At 35.6% G+C, this 20,400-nt stretch overlaps 2 protein-coding genes across 3 annotated transcripts; both read left to right on the forward strand.

Annotated features, from left to right (window-relative positions):
- The first annotated feature begins 1,509 nt into the window (after window positions 1-1,509).
- Window positions 1,510-4,173, forward strand: LOC117338581. Its single transcript, XM_033899938.1, has 2 exons — window positions 1,510-1,596; window positions 3,839-4,173. The coding sequence occupies exons 1-2, from the start codon at window positions 1,524-1,526 to the stop codon at window positions 4,171-4,173; spliced, it is 408 nt and encodes a 135-aa protein (XP_033755829.1). The 5' UTR covers window positions 1,510-1,523.
- A 4,240-nt stretch (window positions 4,174-8,413) lies between these two features.
- On the forward strand, window positions 8,414-20,196 carry LOC117338060 (abnormal cell migration protein 13-like). 2 transcript variants are annotated; one of them, XR_004534956.1, is made up of 5 exons: window positions 8,414-8,883; window positions 10,057-10,197; window positions 11,396-11,619; window positions 12,797-17,805; window positions 17,840-20,196. XR_004534956.1 is itself a non-coding variant. In XM_033899243.1 (4 exons), the coding sequence occupies exons 1-4, from the start codon at window positions 8,619-8,621 to the stop codon at window positions 13,157-13,159; spliced, it is 993 nt and encodes a 330-aa protein (XP_033755134.1). In that variant the 5' UTR covers window positions 8,414-8,618; the 3' UTR covers window positions 13,160-20,196. The 2 variants fall into 2 exon arrangements, 1 of the variants encoding a protein (XP_033755134.1); XM_033899243.1 differs by having other exon boundaries at window positions 12,797-20,196.
- Window positions 20,197-20,400: the final 204 nt, after the last annotated feature.

Below are 20,400 nucleotides of genomic sequence, written 5' to 3' on the forward strand. Positions count from 1 at the left end.
TAGTCTTACGCTCAACCGATCGAGCTAAAGAGAAGATCGGTATATTGCGGATAGTATTTACCAGGGTAACATATACCCCCCACCCCCCACCCCCACCCCCACCCCCACCTTCCAGGAAGGTAACAGGACCCCTTTTTCGGATGAGGAAAATTTTATAGCCTTAAAAAAAAAACCGCCTATGCCAAACACAACACCACCACCACCCCTGGAATAATTACAGCTCCTGGGGATTCGATCCATGTTTAATCAATATGCATTGATGTATTGATTATTGTAGATACTATTTCAGATAAGTTGTTCCAGATCCATACTCTGAGAGGGAAACATGTAGGTTTCGCCCTTCGTACCTTTCCAGCTCAGCTAGGTTTGCATAGTTGTTGTTCATAACTAAGTCCTGCTATTCCCGGGAGTTGCTCCATAGTCCTCTCCTGGACCCCTTCCACTCTTTTCGATGTCTTTTATTTGGAATGATAAATAAACTGAGATTGAGTTCAGAAATTATCTCTCATACGTTATTCTCTTTATTCCCTCCAACTTTCTTTGAAGATTACATAAACCAGTGATATGCAGTAAGATTATAATAAATACCAGGAAACTGAGTAGTTTGAGTATGCACTACCTTAAAATCCAAGTGACATAAACTACCTACACTCGAATGGTGCCATTTAAACTGGACTTACAATATGGAAAGGGGTATATGACTGGTACACATAAAACTGAATACATTTAAACGTAACAATGATACAACCACATTTAAAACCGAAATAGCCTTCAAAATTAAGGCTCGATGGATCGAATCCACCGTTATTTCAATATCTATATCGCTTTCAGCCTTGACAAGTTCAAAAACACTGCATCACACTGTCCTAGAAAAATTGGTTATTGTGGTAAATTTAATAGTGTTAGTGTTTTCAGAATAACTGATAGTATGACAGTTTCCTGTGTTTTCGTTATTTTATCAAACGAGTTTATGCCATTTATAAGATAAATCATTTAAAAAAAACTTTTCAATCACCATTCCATTATATACATTTATTATCTGTACATTCTTTACGAATTATTTTACTCATAGGACATCGTGTTAATTTCTCTATAGTTCTAATAATTAATAGCAGCGATTACAGTTAACGGTTATCCGGAATCGTCATGTAGTATGTCTATTATACGAAGGTTAGAGTACATGTACATATGTTACTAGATAGTAAAAATCAAATATGTTCTTTACTGACCGTTGGTGGGCGGATTCTTTATTTTTGTTAGTATAGTGTTTTGTTTTTTTATAAACTATAGGTTATGTCAAAGAATCTATATACTTGTGTTTTATGATTGAATATAATACACAATGGTAATCTTAATTTAAATCAAAACTTATTTTAACGTATCTATTGAGAAACGGTTTCATAAATGTATACTGATTACTGATTACTCAGCAAAAATAGGTGCACAGTCTACTTTCGTTTTCACGTATCGAGTGACGTCATCAATGTTGACCGGAAGTTGATTCTCATTCTGACATAAGGAGAATGAAAATGGCACTCAGTCAGATGATCGTTCTGCTGGCCTGTACTGCACAGTTTGTGTCGGCGATTCGTACATGTAAGTTCTGACAATGATACAGGTTTTGTCGATGTTTAGTAACGTGTATAAATACAGGACCTTATACTGCCGGCGATAGTACAGACGACCACACTTGCTGTAACGACTGTCTCTTGGGAGTTGATTAATTAGACTAGACAAATTGTATAGGTTACAAAACCGTCTTGTATTAATACTATGAGTTCAGAAAAGACGAAACCCGGGGTTATGTTTTTTAACCATTTACACTTGTATCACATTTTAAATCATGCTGATCACTCATATGTATTTGTACTGTAGTGTAGATTCCTCTGGCTGTCTGGCTCTGACACCAATTGTCACCATGCATGGTGTATGCTCAGATAACACTAATATCTTCGACACCGTTTGGTGTCGCTAAGATTTTGGTGCACATGAAGTAAATGTGGCAGGCATAATACCTAACTTACGTGGTAAATGTATAACAGTGCCTAAACTGACAATTTTTATTGAACACAATTGGTTGTCTTCTAGCAGGTATGAAGAATTATTTTAGGTCCCTGCTTCTAGCTTAACACTGAAAGGTACAATTGTAGGATTAACAAAAGCAAACTAGTTCTTCTGTTACAGTGTCTGTTATTGTTTACTTGTGGTGATGTCAGTGTAATAGGAAGGAGTAATAAAAAAATACCCTTCCCACTCTGGGGATTGAACTAACGACCATCTGCTCTCAAAGCAAACACCCTACCATTAGGCTGAAGGGAAATTCCTGCAAGCCTGAACTATTAAGGAGACTTTATTACTCCCCACTTTTACATCAGTAGTTATTATCAGCATTGAAATCCTAAGATGGGTTGGGGGTAATTTTACAATTGCTCATTGCTGAAAATTACAAGACTATCGATATGCCTTCTATTTCAGAATGAGTAAACTTGGACAAGAGTTAAACTTGTAGTTATAATTATAGTATACAGATTCCAATGTTCATTAGAAAATGCTAAGACAAAAAAATATGGTGTGATTCATTTTGGCTTTTAGGTGCAGACAAAAAACCCAGAAAAGCTAATTGTTCAATGTGTTCTTTTAATAATTCTTATGAGCCACCAGGCTAAGTGATTTTTCTTTTGAAATAACTATAGATGCAACTTGTCCTCTGAATTTTTAAATAACGATGGAAATAATGGATTGTTGATCCGTTTTTCTCACCTTATGTGTATTCATTATACATGTGTACACTGTCTGCATTCTATGCTTCAATCTTTATTACCTGTGGTTCTTCATACTTAGGTGAACATGGAATCTTTAGTTGGTGTGTTTTTGTGGTGTGAGTCTATCAGTACGAGAGTCTGAGAGGACTGATTAGCAAACCATTTCCCATTGACCCAAATCATGGGTGTATGGGAATTTTAGCATAGCCACATTGATATTACTGCTACCAATGGATATTGGTTGGAATTTGACCAATACACTATCAGTTATCCTAAACAAGAGTGGCCCCTGTTAGGTTACTTCTAAGCAGTACAAAAACCTTATCCTAAGAGTGGAAGTCTTGATTGAAAACTGAAGATCACTATAACATCAATAGATAGTCCATAACTTGGTAGGAGATGCGTTGTCAGCGAAAATGACTGATAAAAACTCAAATTTACCTGTGTCACAGGGTGGCAATATAGCACTACCTATTAAGTTCTATTTTTAAGAATGAATTAGTCAGAGATCGGACCAGAGACGATTAGTTCTACATTTTCAAGTACTTCTGATGGAGTGTCTAGAAGATGTGTTTGAAAGTATTACAGACTCTGTGTCAAAACTAAAGTTACTGCCAGAGCTATGAGTTTCAACTTCATCAGACAGAGGATAGATACTGTGGCTAGGGAATGGAGATATGTTGGTAGCTGTCTAAAGATATATATTTAGATCTTTAAGCATAATAAAATCACCATTGAGTGTACATGTATTTGAATTTTTCTGAATATTCCCATGTTTTGGATCAAACATTGGGAAATCAAAGCTTAGTTTTTTGGATTTTTATTCAACTTCATTTACATATCTTTAGTTGTGTATAAACTGCATTAATTTAGTATTGAGGTTTTATGTCCTGAAAGGTTTTTGAGGCAATTTGAGGTGGCTACCACCAATGAACCTCTCTGTCATTGATTATACTTGTTGTTATTTAATTTCGACCATAAGTCAAGAGTTGTTCTAAAATGTCTTCCTGTATTGAAGTCCCTGTAACAGCCAGAAATACAACTGATTGAGAGCAGGAAATGTTTTATGTTTACAGACTACATGGACCAGCATTGTAGTGAGACATTGAATATGACCCGTTTAGGGATTGAGTCGGCCAAACTGAAGTTGACCAGATGGCATAAATACAAAAGCAACATGAGGTGTTACCTGACCATAGAAGCGCCATTGAACAAATTCATCATGATCACATTCCGTGATATTGACATCAAAACTGGGGTGTTTGGTCGCTGTGAAGGAGACAGACTGCAAATCTATGATGGCAGGGACTCGTCAGCAAATATGGTTGGTGGTAAGTTTCAGAATACTAAAACATCTAAGTTACTTAGTTACTTGGAATGGCAGGAGGAAGTCAATAATTCAAGGGTTTAAGTGCCCTGCCACAAGTTTACCACAAAGAGCCAAGCATGACATTGGCATTTAGTGCAACTGTGTACATGTAATACTGTGAAACTCATGCACGGGGAAATTTGCACTAAATAAACAATGGGCATTCAGCTGCAGATGTTTCCCCAACAGTTTTTTTTGTGATGTATGTGATATTAATGGAACATGTGCAACAGAAGAAAAAAATCACAGAAATAACTGCCATGCGTGTAGTTTACCTATAAAAATCACGAAATAAAACCCACTGAAATGATAACATTGACAGTAACAGTCTATCTATAACAGTCTATCAGTCTATTAAGACTGTCTGTATATGGTAAATATATCTGTCTATAAAGACCATTGTATATACAGTAAATATCTGTAAGCCATACCTGTGTAATTACCTGTCTTTAGAGACCATCTATCTACAGTAAATATCTGTAGGACATAACTGTATAATTACCTGTCTATAGAGGCCATCTATATACAGTAATTACCTGTCTATAGAGACCATCTATATACAGTTAATATCTGTAGGACATACAGTAAATATCAGTAGGACATACCTGTATAATTACCTGTCTATAGAGACCATCTATATACAGTAATTACCTGTCTTCAGAGACCATCTATGTACAGTAAATATATGTAGGACATACAGTAAATATCTGTAGGACATACCTGTATAATTACCTGTCTATAGAGACAATCTATATACAATAAATATATGTAGGACATACCTGCATAATTACCTGTCCTTAGAGACCATCTATGTACAGTAAATATCTGAGTTTTTACAGGTCACTGAGTGTTTGAGGCCTTTTATGAGAGGTTTATTATACAGAATGAATGTATTGGAACTTCTCTGTCAACTCTCTACAAAGTGGTTAACCTTGGTGTATTCCAAAGGTTTACCAATCCTACTGTATACAGAACACAGAATGGCAGACTGGAGATTGTTGCTATTAGACACTTTGGCAACTACCTGGTATAATTATGTATATTCCTTCCATTCACTAGTCCGAATGAAATAATCACTTGCCTACGGTGTTTACTTTCATCTTTTATGGTAAACAGCGAGAGATGATTTTATATTATACAAGTAGAGGTAAGCATGCAGCCTATTTCGACCATAATAATTACTAACAAACAATAAGACAGCAAGAAGAAAGTATTATTACAAGTTATTAAGTTTTACTACACCATCTTTTTTTACTAAAAGCAGAATGAATGAAAGTATCTTTAAAATAGTTAACTTTCATGAAGAACTGTTGGACTAAACTATAAAAAACTTACTACTGTGAAAACATTAAAACATGTCACCGTTTTCTAGGGCACGGCAGTCTGCTTCATCTGTAGCCTCCTTAATTATATCAAAACTGATTCATTTTTATTACGATTCCAGCAGACGGTATCTGTCGTAGTATCAATGCTCTCACATGTACAGCATGCGCATGCGTTTCAAACATACTAGTGATACCGATTACATGTTTTCGAGAGCCCTCGGAAGTCTACCATCATTTCTATGTAGTTCCGAATGAAGCTTTAATAAGCATGATCAACTCACTTCCGTTCGATGGTTAACACAATGTAAAGGAGTTTTTACTCATTTTACAGTGAGTATTGAATCAGTTTTGACTTCAGAATATAACATAAATAAAACACAATGACAGATTTGTTACTTGTCCCGTCGGACAAGTACTTTAATGATTTCACTTGTCCGACATCAATTTCGTCTGGTACCGGACAATCGGACAAGCGTTAATGTCGACCCCTGCAGGGGTCAAAAAGGCTAAAATCTTCAAACGACTTCTTCTCAATAACCAACAGTCCCAGGGAGTTGATATTGGGTCTGTAGCATGCTGGGATGAAGGGCTACCTAGTTTGTTCAAATGAATGGCCTTGACCTTCATTCAAGGTCACAGGGGCCAAAAAGGCTAAAATCTTTAAACGACTTCTCCTCGATAACCAACAGTCCCAGGGAGTTGATATTGGGTCTGTAGCATGCTGGGATGAAGGGCTACCAAGTTTGTTCAAATGAATGACCTTGACTTTCATTCAAGGTCACAGGAGTCAAAAAGGCTAAAAAAAAATTAGACGACTTCTTCTAAATAGCCAAAAGACCCAGGGACTTGATATTGGGTCTGTAGCATGCTGGGGTGAAGGGCTACCAAGTTTGTTCAAATGAATGACCTTGACCTTCATTCAAGGTCACAGGAGTCAAAAAGGCTAAAATCTTTAAACGACTTCTTCTCAATAACCAAGAGTCCCAGGGACTTGATATTGGGTCTGTAGCATGCTGGGGTGAAGGGCTACCAAGTTTGTTCAAATGAATGACCTTGACTTTCATTCAAGGTCACACGAGTCAAAAAGGCTAAAATCTTTAAACAACTTCTTCTCAATAACCAAGAGTCCCAGAGACCTAATATTTGGCCTATAGCATGCTGGGGTGAAGGGCTACCAAGTTTGTTCAAATGAATGACCTTGACCTTCATTCAAGGTCACAGGGGTCAAAAAGGCTAAAATCTTCAAACGACTTCTTCTCAATAACCAACAGTCCCAGGGAGTTGATATTGGGTCTGTAGCATGCTGGGATGAAGGGCTACCTAGTTTGTTCAAATGAATGGCCTTGACCTTCATTCAAGGTCACAGGGGCCAAAAAGGCTAAAATCTTTAAACGACTTCTTCTCGATAACCAACAGTCCCAGAGACCTAATATTTGGCCTGTAGCATGCTGGGGTAAAGAGCTACCAAGTTTGTTCAAATGAATGACCTTGACTTTCATTCAAGGTCACAGGAGTCAAAAAGGCTAAAATCTTTAAACGACTTCTTCTCAATAACCAAGAGTCCCAGAGACCTAATATTTGGCCTGTAGCATGCTGGGGTGAAGGGCTACCAAGTTTGTTCAAATGAATGACCTTGACTTTCATTCAAGGTCACAGGAGTCAAAAAGGCTAAAATCTTTAAACGACTTCTTCTCAATAACCAAGAGCCCCAGAGAGTTGATATTGGGTCTGTAGCATGCTGGGGTAAAGGGCTACCAAGTTTGTTCAAATGAATGACCTTGACCTTCATTCAAGGTCACAGGGGTCAAAAAGGCTAAAATCTTTAAACAACTTCTTCTCAATAACCAAGAGTCCCAGGGAGTTGATATTGGGTCTGTAGCATGCTGGGGTGAAGGGCTACCAAGTTTGTTCAAATGAATGACCTTGACCTTCATTCAAGGTCACGTCGATCAAGTATGCTTAAATCTTTAAATGACTTTTAGTGAAAAGCCAAAGTGCAGAGAGACATTATATTGGTCCTGTAGCATGCTTTCAAATAACTGCAGGATCCATATATGAAAAGATCACTGCATTGCAGGTGAGCGATTTGGGCCCATTGGGCCCTTGTTATACATGCATGTGTACACTGTCTGCATTGTATGCTTCAATCTTTATTACCTGTGGTTCTTCATAATTAGGCGAACATGAAATCTTTCGTTGGTGTGTTTTTGTGTTGTGAGTCTATCAGTACGAGAGTCTGAGAGGACTGATTAGCAAACCATTTCCCATTGACCCAAATCATGGGTGTATGGGAATTTTAGCATAGCCACATTGATATTACTGCTACCAATGGATATTGGTTGGAATTTGACCAATTCACTATCAGTTATCCTAAACAAGAGTGGCCCCTGTTAGGTTACTTCTAAGCAGTACATAAACCTTATCCTAAGAGTGGAAGTCTTGATTGAAGACTGAAGATCACTAACATCAAAAGATAGTCCATAACTTGGTAGGAGATGCGTTGTCAGCGAAAATAACTGATAAAAACTCAAATTTAACAGTGTCACAGGGTGGCAATATAGCACTACCTATCAAGTTCTATTTTTGAGAATAAATTAGTCAGAGATCGGACCAGAGACGATTAGTTCTACATTTTCAAGTACTTCTGATGGAGTGTCTACAAGATGTGTTTGAAAGTATTACAGACTCTGTGTCAAAACTAAAGTTACTGCCAGAGCTATGAGTTTCAACTTCATCAGACAGAGGATAGATACTGTGGCTAGGGAATGGAGATATGTTGGTAGCTGTCTAAAGATATATATTTAGATCTTTAAGCATAATAAAATCACCATTGAGTGTACATGTATTTGAATTTTTCTGAATTTTCCCATGTTTTGGATCAAACATTGGGAAATCAAAGCTTAGTTTTTTGGATTTTTATTCTACTTCATTTACATATCTTTAGTTGTGTATAAACTGCATTAATTTAGTATTGAGGTTTTATGTCCTGAAAGGTTTTTGAGGCAATTTGAGGTGGCTACCACCAATGAACCTCTCTGTCATTGATTATACTTGTTGTTATTTAATTTCGACCATAAGTCAAGAGTTGTTCTAAAATGTCTTCCTGTATTGAAGTCCCTGTAACAGCCAGAAATACAACTGATTGAGAGCAGGAAATGTTTTATGTTTACAGACTACATGGACCAGCATTGTAGTGAGACATTGAATATGACCCGTTTAGGGATTGAGTCGGCCAAACTGAAGTTGACCAGATGGCATAAATACAAAAGCAACATGAGGTGTTACCTGACCATAGAAGCGCCATTGAACAAATTCATCATGATCACATTCCGTGATATTGACATCAAAACTGGGGTGTTTGGTCGCTGTGAAGGAGACAGACTGCAAATCTATGATGGCAGGGACTCGTCAGCAAATATGGTTGGTGGTAAGTTTCAGAATACTAAAACATCTAAGTTACTTAGTTACTTGGAATGGCAGGAGGAAGTCAATAATTCAAGGGTTTAAGTGCCCTGCCACAAGTTTACCACAAAGAGTCAAGCATGACATTGGCATTTAGTGCAACTGTGTACATGTAATACTGTGAAACTCACGCACGGGGGAAATTTGCACTAAGTAAACAATGGGCATTCAGCTGCAGATGTTTCCCCAACAGTTTTTTTTGTGATGTATGTGATATTAATGGAACATGTGCAACAGAAGAAAAAAATCACAGAAATAACTGCCATGCGTGTAGTTTACCTTTAAAAATCACGAAATAAAACCCACTGAAATGATAACATTGACAGTAACAGTCTATCTATAACAGTCTATCAGTCTATTAAGACTGTCTGTATATGGTAAATATATCTGTCTATAAAGACCATTGTATATACAGTAAATATCTGTAAGCCATACCTGTGTAATTACCTGTCTTTAGAGACCATCTATCTACAGTAAATATCTGTAGGACATAACTGTATAATTACCTGTCTATAGAGGCCATCTATATACAGTAATTACCTGTCTATAGAGACCATCTATATACAGTAAATATCTGTAGGACATACAGTAAATATCAGTAGGACATTCCTGTATAATTACCTGTCTATAGAGACCATCTATATACAGTAATTACCTGTCTACAGAGACCATCTATGTACAGTAAATATATGTAGGACATACAGTAAATATCTGTAGGACATACCTGTATAATTACCTGTCTATAGAGACAATCTATATACAATAAATATATGTAGGACATACCTGCATAATTACCTGTCCTTAGAGACCATCTATGTACAGTAAATATCTGAGTTTTTACAGGTCACTGAGTGTTTGAGGCCTTTTATGAGAGGTTTATTATACAGAATGAATGTATTGGAACTTCTCTGTCAAATGTCTACAAAGTGGTTAACCTTGGTGTATTCCTAAGGTTTACCAATCCTACTGTATACAGAACACAGAATGGCAGACTGGAGATTGTTGCTATTAGACACTTTGGCAACTACCTGGTATAATTATGTATATTCCTTCCATTCACTAGAGTGGACAGGTGAACTGGAAAGCAAGGAAATGTTTGTATGGTGAAAAGCTTCATAATGTTAATGTCATTTTTAAGGTCTGACGTACAAGTTGTGTGGGGAGCGACGTCCAAGGGGAGCTTTCTACACAACACAGAGGTATATGACATTCTTGTTTGAGAGCGACTCCTTCTTCACCGACGATGGATTCAGTCTTATCTTCACCTCCTTCCATACAGGTAAAGTGATAAATTTTGAAAATATTTGTGAAGGTAAAAGGCAGGATTCACAGATCAAACACAAAATAAAGGGTATTAAGTTAAACAGTCTTGCAAATAGAAATTGTGAAAATACAAAATTTCTTACCTATCAATATTTCTTAGGTACTTGTATTGTTTTAAATTTGTTCAGGTTCTATAGCAACAAGCTCTAAAGATTTGGCTGGTAGCATGCTGATGTAGAATGCTTAAAAAAATGAGGAAAGAAAATTGATTGTCACTCAAGTAAAATCTGATAAAATAAACAAAATGTAGAATAGAAAGGTATAATATTAGCTGGCTAATGTTTAGTACTAGAAGTTTGATGACTAGAGAAAAGCCGTTTAAATTATCTTCAACCAACTTCATTATCCAAGGGCCTAGGGTGAAGATATTTGGCTAGTATGCTGGTAAGCATTTATAATCTCTTACAATCCTTTTTTAAGTGTTTTGGGCAATGGATATTTTCATATGTAACATTTTCGATAGGGGTACATATACTGTAAGCTGTCGGTCTTGAGATTTAATCCTATCCTGTAATTCTCTAGAACTGTAGGATAGCTAGATACTGTAGTAATGTAATTTTGTGTCTTCACAACTTCGTTCAGTAGCATTACCACCTCATCTGTCGTAATTACACCATAAGAATGTTGGACGACTTTGTTCAGTAGCATTACCACTTCATCTGTCGTAATTATACAATGAGAATGTTGGACGACGTTGTTCAGTAGCATTAACACTTCATCTGTCCTAATTATACCATAAGAATGTTGGACGACTTATACAATGAGAATGTTGGACGACTTCGTTCAGTAGCATTACCACTTCATTTGTCGTAATTATACAATAAGAATGTTGGACGACTTATACAATGAGAATGTTGGACGACTTTGTTCAGTAGCATTACCACCTCATCTGTCGTAATTATACAATGAGAATGTTGGACGACTTCGTTCAGTAGCAGTAACACCTCATCTGTCGTAATTATACAATAAGAATGTTGGAAATCAAACCAGGAACCCATACTCTCCTGCTGACTGCTGAGTTAAACAAAACTTCCCTCAGGTTCAGAAGCTAGTAAGGGGACATTTAATTGTGTACACACTTACAGCTATACGTACATATGAATAAATGATTAAGAAAATTAAAACTTGAAACATTGGGTATGTATTCTTGACAGGGACCTGCTTATCATCAGAAACAGCCTGTAAGAGGGGCCAGTGTATATCTAAATCATTGGAGTGTGACGGCTATAACCAGTGTGGGGATTCCACGGATGAGTGCAAGATGTCAGGCGGACCAATCGCGGGGATCATTGTGGCTGTTATTGTTGTAGTTGCTGTCATTTCAGTAGTATTTGTGTGCTGGCGTCGTCGAAGGGCCTCTCATGGTGCTGTTATCAAGGTAAGGGTACTGTAATACGCAATATTTTTATTCCTCTCCATACAAGTTCTGTTAATTTAAGTTAAGTAAAATTTGCTCTTTTAAAGTATCATTGACAATGACATAGAAAAAAATGCTATAGGACTAGTAGTGTTGAGTTTGCAATAAGTGTTTGAGATAACAGAATTGAGTGGTTCAGTGGATATTGTACCATTTCAAGACAGCTGAGACTTGACTCGCTGGTCAGATGTGGGAAGGAATACGGGGTATCTCTGGGCTTCCTACATTAATATCCTAGTGTTTTGGGCCTATATTAGTGATAAATTCATCTTGGTTTCAGACAAAAAATATTATTGCTGTTTCTCAATGATTACTGCATAAATCTTTATTCAAGTTTTAGATGTAGGTTGTCCATATATTGTTGCATATTTAATTTTTGAGACTGACCAGAAAAACAAGTGCCTGTCATGTAATTTTAAGTAGACCAGGAGAAAAACTTGGTGGCATATCAGAAGTCTCTATCACATGACAGTTCTCAAATAGTCAAATGACAGCCTCACATTAAAAAGACAATTTAAAACTCAGCAGTGAGAATTTTTACTTCACGGTTACCAAAACAAAATGAAAAGAACAGAAAAGAAGAAGGGTGCCCTTTGGGTCGACTTGATTTATTACCTCGTCAGTTCAAAGTCCAGGAAAACTATTGCTATACCCCTAGTGCCAGTGGCGTCCATAGACAGCTAGGTTAAAGTATAACAGTGTTGTTTTAATGATAATGAGGATACAGCTTAGGTATTTGATATGTGTTCCTTGTGATAAGACCTTCACATTGGTACTACATTTGGGGACATGCTTACCTTTGCTGTGACTTTTGACTTACTTTTAAAAACTAATTATGAATTTCAACCCACTTAGCGAACTATGTTGTCTTCAGACAACCCTTGAAATCGTTGTACAGTAATAAAGTTTGTATATAAAGAGTAAGGTTTATAGGGTATAGTAAGTAATAATGATGGTCCAATATAGGTACTGGATCCTTACAAACAGATGTTTGCTGGATGTGTATTACTAGAAATGGATAATTGGTCATTTAGTAATAACAACTTAACCAGGTAAATCAAAGGATTCAGAATATTTAATGTGAATAGAACATTTTCATTGAAATCGTTAAAAATGTTGAAAATTTGATATTTTTCAGTACAACTCACCAAATGAGCAGGCTACTGTGATACCACCCCCGAGTTCCTACCCTGCCCAGCCGGCCCCTGTCCCAGCTCCTCAGCCCTACCCCCCTGCTCCCTATCAGCAACCACCACCACAGGGCTACCCCCAGCCTCCACCACCACAGGGCTACCCCCAGCCTCCACCACAGGGCTACCCTCAGCCTCCACCACAAGGCTATCCACCAGCCTCCCAGCCCTACCCTACTGGACCACAGGCATATCCTCCACCACAGCAGGCCTACCAGGGGATGCCACCAAGTTACAATGATGCCACACAAAACCCATACCCATATGGAGCCCCAATGGGACAATCACCCTATCCCCCAGAGCCAAAATAGGTGATGGAAGGCACAGGAACTATGACAAGATCACGAATATAATACTATGGATGAACAGAGTTTGGATGGCAGCAACAGTATCAGCATCAGTGAGCTGTAACCAAGAGCAATATTTCATGTGTCAAACGGCACTAAACTAGTTGTCAGAAACTATACCAAGTAAGACTAAAATTAGAAATTGTTTAAAATTCCTCTACCAAAACAATTTTTCAAGGTGTAGCCTAAAGTTTTAAGGGGATGTCATGCATGTGCTTTTGAAGTCACAATCATTTAAGATAATGAAATAGTTAATAATCTTATATAAGAAAAATTCCATACTAATTTTGAGCTCTTATTTTTTAGAGTATGCCTTTAATAACTGTTTTAGACAGTGTTTAGATATTTGCTCATAAAATACAAAAGCTTTGTTCTTTACACCTTATGGCAAATTATTTAATAACAAATATGCTGTTGATGCTTGACCAGGATCTGCCTTGTCCATCATCACCGTGTATATAGTCTGTAGTGGTCATAGAATACGAAACTCCACCATCAAAATCATTCCTTTGATAAATCCAGATTTTGTCCTGTACCATGCCTCAGCTCAGGAGCATTTCAAAGCTACAGCTACAGTATCTGAAGGAATGCTCTGTCTATTGACATGATCAGACACTTTCCTGCAGTTTTCATCATCTTGGCATCATATTTATACCATGTCAAACATTTCTCTTTAATGAGAAATGATTTTTTCTACCATTTCATCAACTCCTTGATACATATTTGTGATACAGATGTGTTAAGATAATTTTGCTGTTGAGAGCAGGACAGGAAAACCGTGTGGCAAGGGTCCTCCGTATTACTGTTATAGCATTGGTAGAAATGGCAGTTTACAATGATTTAAACATTGTTGTAGACTATTTTGAAATTAATGTAAGATATTGTAGAATGTTACGTTTGAAGAGACATGCCTGGTCACTTCGAACTGTTTGACACTTTTAAATAGATGTGAATTGTTGATTTTGTTCAGATCTATTCAAAACCATAGATTTCCATGGAGATCTATTTATAACCATGCAACTTCAGTCTATAAATAACTAGGCTATCAATTGTGTTGTCTGTGATTGTATTGTTTTTAGCCGATAAAAATAAATGTGAAAATGGTGATATTTTTCTAGCATTAAAATGACACTTTCCCAGTTACCATTCCAGGATCTGCATTCGTTGTAAGAATGTTTGGTGATAGCTTTGGTCAATTAGTACTTTAGGTGGGGACAGCTCAGTTAATGGAGAATCTGTCAGGAAGACAACAATATCTGTGCCACTAATTCTGTACTATGGCAGACTACCTCCCTCTATAGCAGCAAAATCAAAACAAAATTGTCTCCCTTGGTCTATCATAGTGTGTCTCCCTTTGTCAATCCATGGGCGACTTTCGGTTGGGACTCGAGTTGAGACTCGACTTACTCTAATAACAATAGATCATCCAGAGTTCCTACTATAGTGACGTCATATGACCCTACTCTATCAACCCATGTCCGACCCTGGGTTAAAAGACTTTCGACTACAGCAACTTTGCTTCGCTTACACATGCGTCACCATTTGGAAGCATATTGTTGTTGTTTATACACATATGTAATCACATTAGAAGGAACAGCCTAACTAAGATAAATAGTTGACTCTCGAGTCCCAACCGAAGTCGCCCATTGTGTGTTTAGTTAGTGTCATATTTAGTTGTAGGTTTAGAACATACTTGGAAGGTTTCACACAGCTACATTATTTAGTTATTTTACTATTTGCAGTTACTAGTGACTCTATCCCCTCAATCATTCAAATGATGTGAAATTTATTTTCCACTACCTGAGAAATTATGTCATTTGATAGGTTTTATAGCATATAAGAGCTTACTGGTTCTCAGTAAACTGGTATTACAGTGGAGGACCCCGACCTTTTGGGAACACCAGCAGTGTTTATGTCATTCTATTGTCAGTATTTTCAGGTGAGACAGAAGACTATCTAGGGACTAGAGGTCAGAGGTTAGAAGATACTAGTTGTTATTGGATACATGTCTCCTATCTTTGGAGTCCCTCTAGAGTTTAGGAGTTATATCTGTTAATGACAAGTCAACCTCAAAAATCTGTAGAATTTAAAGAGGCCTACATTCAAAGGTGAGTCTAATTGTTTAAGAGGTCCTACACTACTCAGTGTCAAAGTCACAATGCAGGTGACAGATCTTCCTTTTGTTTTAGTCCTAGTTAGGGAAAGGGACAACTAAATTCCACCATATTTGTTTTATTTGTGTGCTATAGGCTGTAGGTTTGTGATATGTTAAGGTATTTCTACATTATATTCATTGGTACATATTTTATTATGTGTAATATATAAAATATTTGATAGAGCATTTTATGTTTAATCCATTATTTTACTATACAGATGGGTTGTTGTGATTTTTATTGTACAGGGCATAAAATAATGACAAACAAATAATGAAAGATCAATATTTAAAAAAAAAAAAAAGAAAACGACATTTTTTTAAATTTACAATATGTGATTGTTTTGTAAATATGTCAATATTAAACACATGTATGTATAAACAAATATAATGAAAGGTACTTAGTTAGGGAGGTCCATTGGGAAGGTAAGGTGAGTCATAGGGGAGGTAAGGTGAGTCATTGGGGAGGTCAGGTGAGTCATTGGGGAGGTCAAGTGAGTCATTGGGGAGGTCAGGTGAGTCATTGGGGAGGTCAGGTGAGTCTTTGGAGAGGTCAGGTGAGTCATTAAGGAGGTCAAGTGAGTCATTGGGGAGGTCAAGTGAGTCATTGGAGAGGTCAGGCCAGTCATTGGGGAGGTCAGGTGAGTCATTGGGGAGGTCAAGTGGTGTGATGGTTACTACACTCTCCTTTCACCTACACAGCTGGAATCTAACTCACAGATTGCATTTAAAATAGCATTGAAGTTACTTCATTTCTAATTTCAGTAGGGAGATGTAAGTAACCACTATTCGAATCTCCAGTAGACATGATACCTTGAAGGAAGGTTTTTATTTTTTTTTTACAAAATATATTTCATCACTGTGAACATAGTCAGTCATCCAATCACACTTTATTAATAATGTACATGTTTTAAGATATTTTGTATTTGTTGTAAACTTTGTTCCATATGTAACTCCACATTAAACTGATTGTCCAACCCCACAGTTCAATAACCAGGACATTTGTTACATACTAATTAAACAGTTGTCATGTAATTTAAAATTTGAAAAAAAGACTGAGCACATTTTATGCACTTATCTATTTGCATATTTGATAGAATGTTTTTTTTTTTTTTTTTGTATACATGTTGACATAATTATAAACTTCGTCTTGCCATAATATACAGTGGCTTTGTGCTTTATTTCGATATAGAATGTAAGACCTAGATCTTGTAAATCACTGTTTAATAAGGTTACACTTTGAAAAGGTTTTGGGGGATTTTTATCTCATTAATCCTTGAAAATTGAAATATAAACATTTATATATATTAATATTCTTCGTACCAAGTTAAGTAAAGTTTTTATCTTTAACTTACAATTTTTCCAAGAAAGTCATTTTATACAGAATTTGAAGAATGTTCCTGAACTAACATTGCTTCCGTCTAATCTTATAATATTTTCCTATGGAAATGTTGATGACAGTATATTTACAGGATTGTATATGTGTCAATGTGAAGATACAATTAAGTTTAATAACTTGATCTGTCACTAGATTTTTGACAAGGGACATATTCAAGTATTTAACATGGCTTAGAAGTTTCCTATTTCATTGACACAAATGTATCACTTAATTGATATTCATAAAAATATAAGGTAAAGCTCTCATTTCCCTATTAGACTAATTTTGACTTGAAGAGTACGTTTTCCACTACCTAACAAATACTTAATGTCATCACAATGTTATTTCTATAACAATAGTATTTTCACATTATTTATGACATGGCCATATAACATGTCAGAACATGCTAGTCATGTGATCAAAACATTTGTGTTCTATATTTAGACTACACTTTACCACCCTTAGTATCAAGTCTGAAAATACACCCTCTTTCTCAAATTAAGTAATGGTAGTACTCCATATTTAGGGGTCAAATAAGATAAAGTTTATTAATTGAAGATCACATGTATTATGCATGGCATTAATTATTTGCTTGTGTTCATTTGTAATTTTACATTTTATTGTTTTGAGTTTTTATATTTTTTTCATACCTATTTACAGTACTATTTCATAATGATATGTGTATGTCATAATAAATGTTGTAAAATGTTTAACGTAAATGTTTTTATATGTTAAGTAGATTTGAGGAACGTTACATAAACCTGATCTTTAACGAGTGTTTCTCCATCATATGGTTTATCATAGTGATGTTTATCTCACCTGGTACAGAGTACCATAGTGATGTTTATCTCACCTGGTACAGAGTACCATGGTGATGTTTATCTCACTAGGTATAGAGTACCATGGTGATGTTTATCTCACCTGGTATAGAGTACCATGGTGATGTTTATCTCACCTGGTATAGAGTACCATGGTGATGTTTATCTCACCTGGTACAGAGTACCATGGTGATGTTTATCTCACCTGGTATAGAGTACCATGGTGATGTTTATCTCACCTGGTATAGAGTACCATGGTGATGTTTATCTCACCTGGTATGGAGTACCATGTTGAGGTTTATCTCAACTGGTACATTTTATTAAGCTTCTCAAAGTATAGAGGTTAGTATATAGCTGCTATAATTTTGTGGAGCTCTTTGAAGAAAGATGGTCAGTCACCAGGTAAGGGATTCAAGGCCTGTTTCACCACCTTGATTGATGATGATATTTTTGATTTAACCTTTGTTTATTGTTCAGATTGTGGATGCTAATGAATGATAGTCATGCATAAACGATCAATTTATTAAAAAATATATATAAACAAAATTGTAATCTATTGATGATTCAGCAGATGTAATCTTATTTAATACAATTTTAGATGTCTGTCCTGTGTATAAATTCTACTTTGCTGTCAGGTTTTCTAATTATCTCCCTTAGTTCATTTAGCTTATTGCATCGGTTCATTCAGTGTATTAATAAGTACCATTTTTACAGTACGGGTTGGCGTTAAACAGAGGTGGTCACATTCTACCTACATTATATCCAATGTGCTCATTTTTGACACCAATATCAATTTGTCTTTATCATCTGATTCAATAAAACATCGGGAGCAAATTATGTAAATAAGCCTTGTGTTTATAACCATGTCTTAGAAGATAACTGTAGGGTACTATATACAGTTGCTCTAGCCTAGATATCCATCTTACATCAATGTTTTGGTTCATTTTTTAGTATAGTGAAACATTATTCTGGAGGAAAAGTCTGAGATAATAGTAATTTTCTTCATTAATGACACAGAAATTGTTTCTGAATAAAAGGTACTGTATCCAGAAAATAAAAATATGCAGTGATTGTATGTACATGATTTATCTCTGATAAATTGATTCTATGTACATGATTTATCTCTGATAAATTGATTGTATGGACATGATTTATCTGATAGATTTATTGTGTGTACATGATTTATCTGATAAATTGATTGTGTGTACATGATTTATCTCTGATAAATTGATTGTATGTACATGATTTATCTGATAAATTGATTGTATGTACATGATTTATCTCTGATAAATTGATTGTGTGTACATGATTTATCTCTGATAAATTGATTGTATGTACATGATTTATCTGATAAATTGATTGTATGTACACCATTTATCTCTGATAAATTGATTGTATGTACACCATTTATCTCTGATAAATTGATTGTATGTACATGATTTATCTGATAAATTGATTGTATGTACACCATTTATCTCTGATAAATTGATTGTATGTACATGATTTATCTGATAAATTGATTGTATGTACATGATTTATCTCTGATAAATTGATTGTATGTACACCATTTATCTGATAAATTGATTGTATGTACATGGTTTATCTCTGATAAATTGATTGTGTGTTCATGATTTTTCTCTGACCAATTTGATTTTAAATTATTTCTTTTTTTCATGACTTTATTCCATTCTCAGGCCTGATAAGTGGTCTTAGTCCCCATACGAGAAGTCAGAAACTGTTAACCTACTAGAAGTATAGTAACAATACATTATACCTGACATATAAAATCAGAAGTGATCTTGATAAGGTACAAGGTGTGATTTTGATGAAATTGTGTATTCCATATAAATTATTTATGCAATATGGTTTCTTATCCGTCTGTATTTTTTTCCAATGGAATGAAACTGTTTAAGGTGTCTGTTTAATTTTTGTTGTTGTTCCAAGGTTAAAAACAAGATATAAATATACTTAATGAATTTAATATATTGAAATATCATATGAAGATAAATTTTCTATTAACTAAGATTGTCCTGGAAACATCAGCTACTCTAATCAGTATATTTATGTTGTTAATAGTTTGTCATATAAAATGGCTCAAAAATCATGTGTAAATGAATCTCATTATATGAGCATACTAAAAGTCTACAGTGGGGTCAGGCCAGGGATTTAACTACAGACGTCTCACATAGATATCTCATATTTAGTGTTGACCGAGCTGTTAAACATAACTAATGTGTATGTTAGCATTGAACTATTATATTAGATACTAGTCGATATGAATACAATTTGGGCGACAGAAAAATAACATGTCATCCCCTATTGAAACCAATTATTCAAATTTTTTTAATCCAAAGAACAACTGCAAACATACATAGACAACTCTACAATGTTTTAAGAATATTGGAAACAGCTGTTAAGTGTTAAAAATAATATACCGTAATTTCCTGCCTATTACCGGCGGGCTATATAAGATTTTTTACATTGAAAGATGCCTAGTGCGGGCTATCTGGATTTTTTTACCAAATTAAACAAAAATGCGAGCTATACGTTGTTAAATGTTTCCATTTGTATTGAAACAGCAGATTTAGTAACTAATTTCAACAACGTATAGCTCATGGGCAATCTGCCAGTGTGGGCTATCCTGAGTTTATTTGTAAAAAAATGCCTTAATTGACTTTCCGCCGGCTATACCCCGGAGTGGATGATACACAGGAAATTATGGTAAACAATTAGGAAATGCTGTGAAATGTCACAAAAAGAATTATGTAAAAGAAAAAAACTTTTAAGTGAATGGTGCATTAATTAAGATTGTATTTGATTTTTTTGTGTTAATAATGTACATTGATTGGATTTATGA

The sequence above is a fragment of the Pecten maximus genome, chromosome 11 (genome assembly GCF_902652985.1).
Source record: "Pecten maximus chromosome 11, xPecMax1.1, whole genome shotgun sequence".
NCBI classification, from domain to species: domain Eukaryota; kingdom Metazoa; phylum Mollusca; class Bivalvia; order Pectinida; family Pectinidae; genus Pecten; species Pecten maximus.

What these genes read in the sequence shown, in the direction of transcription:
- LOC117338581 (XM_033899938.1), top strand. Translation starts at nt 1,524, where the DNA reads ATGAAAATGGCACTCAGTCAGATGATCGTTCTGCTGGCCTGTACTGCA. An exon ending in TGTGTCGGCGATTCGTACAT is followed by an intron (nt 1,597 to 3,838) that starts GTAAGTTCTGAC and finishes TTATGTTTACAG; the next exon opens with ACTACATGGACCAGCATTGT.
- LOC117338060 (XM_033899243.1), top strand. Translation starts at nt 8,619, where the DNA reads ATGTTTACAGACTACATGGACCAGCATTGTAGTGAGACATTGAATATG. An exon ending in CTTCACCTCCTTCCATACAG is followed by an intron (nt 10,198 to 11,395) that starts GTAAAGTGATAA and finishes TATTCTTGACAG; the next exon opens with GGACCTGCTTATCATCAGAA. An exon ending in CTCATGGTGCTGTTATCAAG is followed by an intron (nt 11,620 to 12,796) that starts GTAAGGGTACTG and finishes GATATTTTTCAG; the next exon opens with TACAACTCACCAAATGAGCA.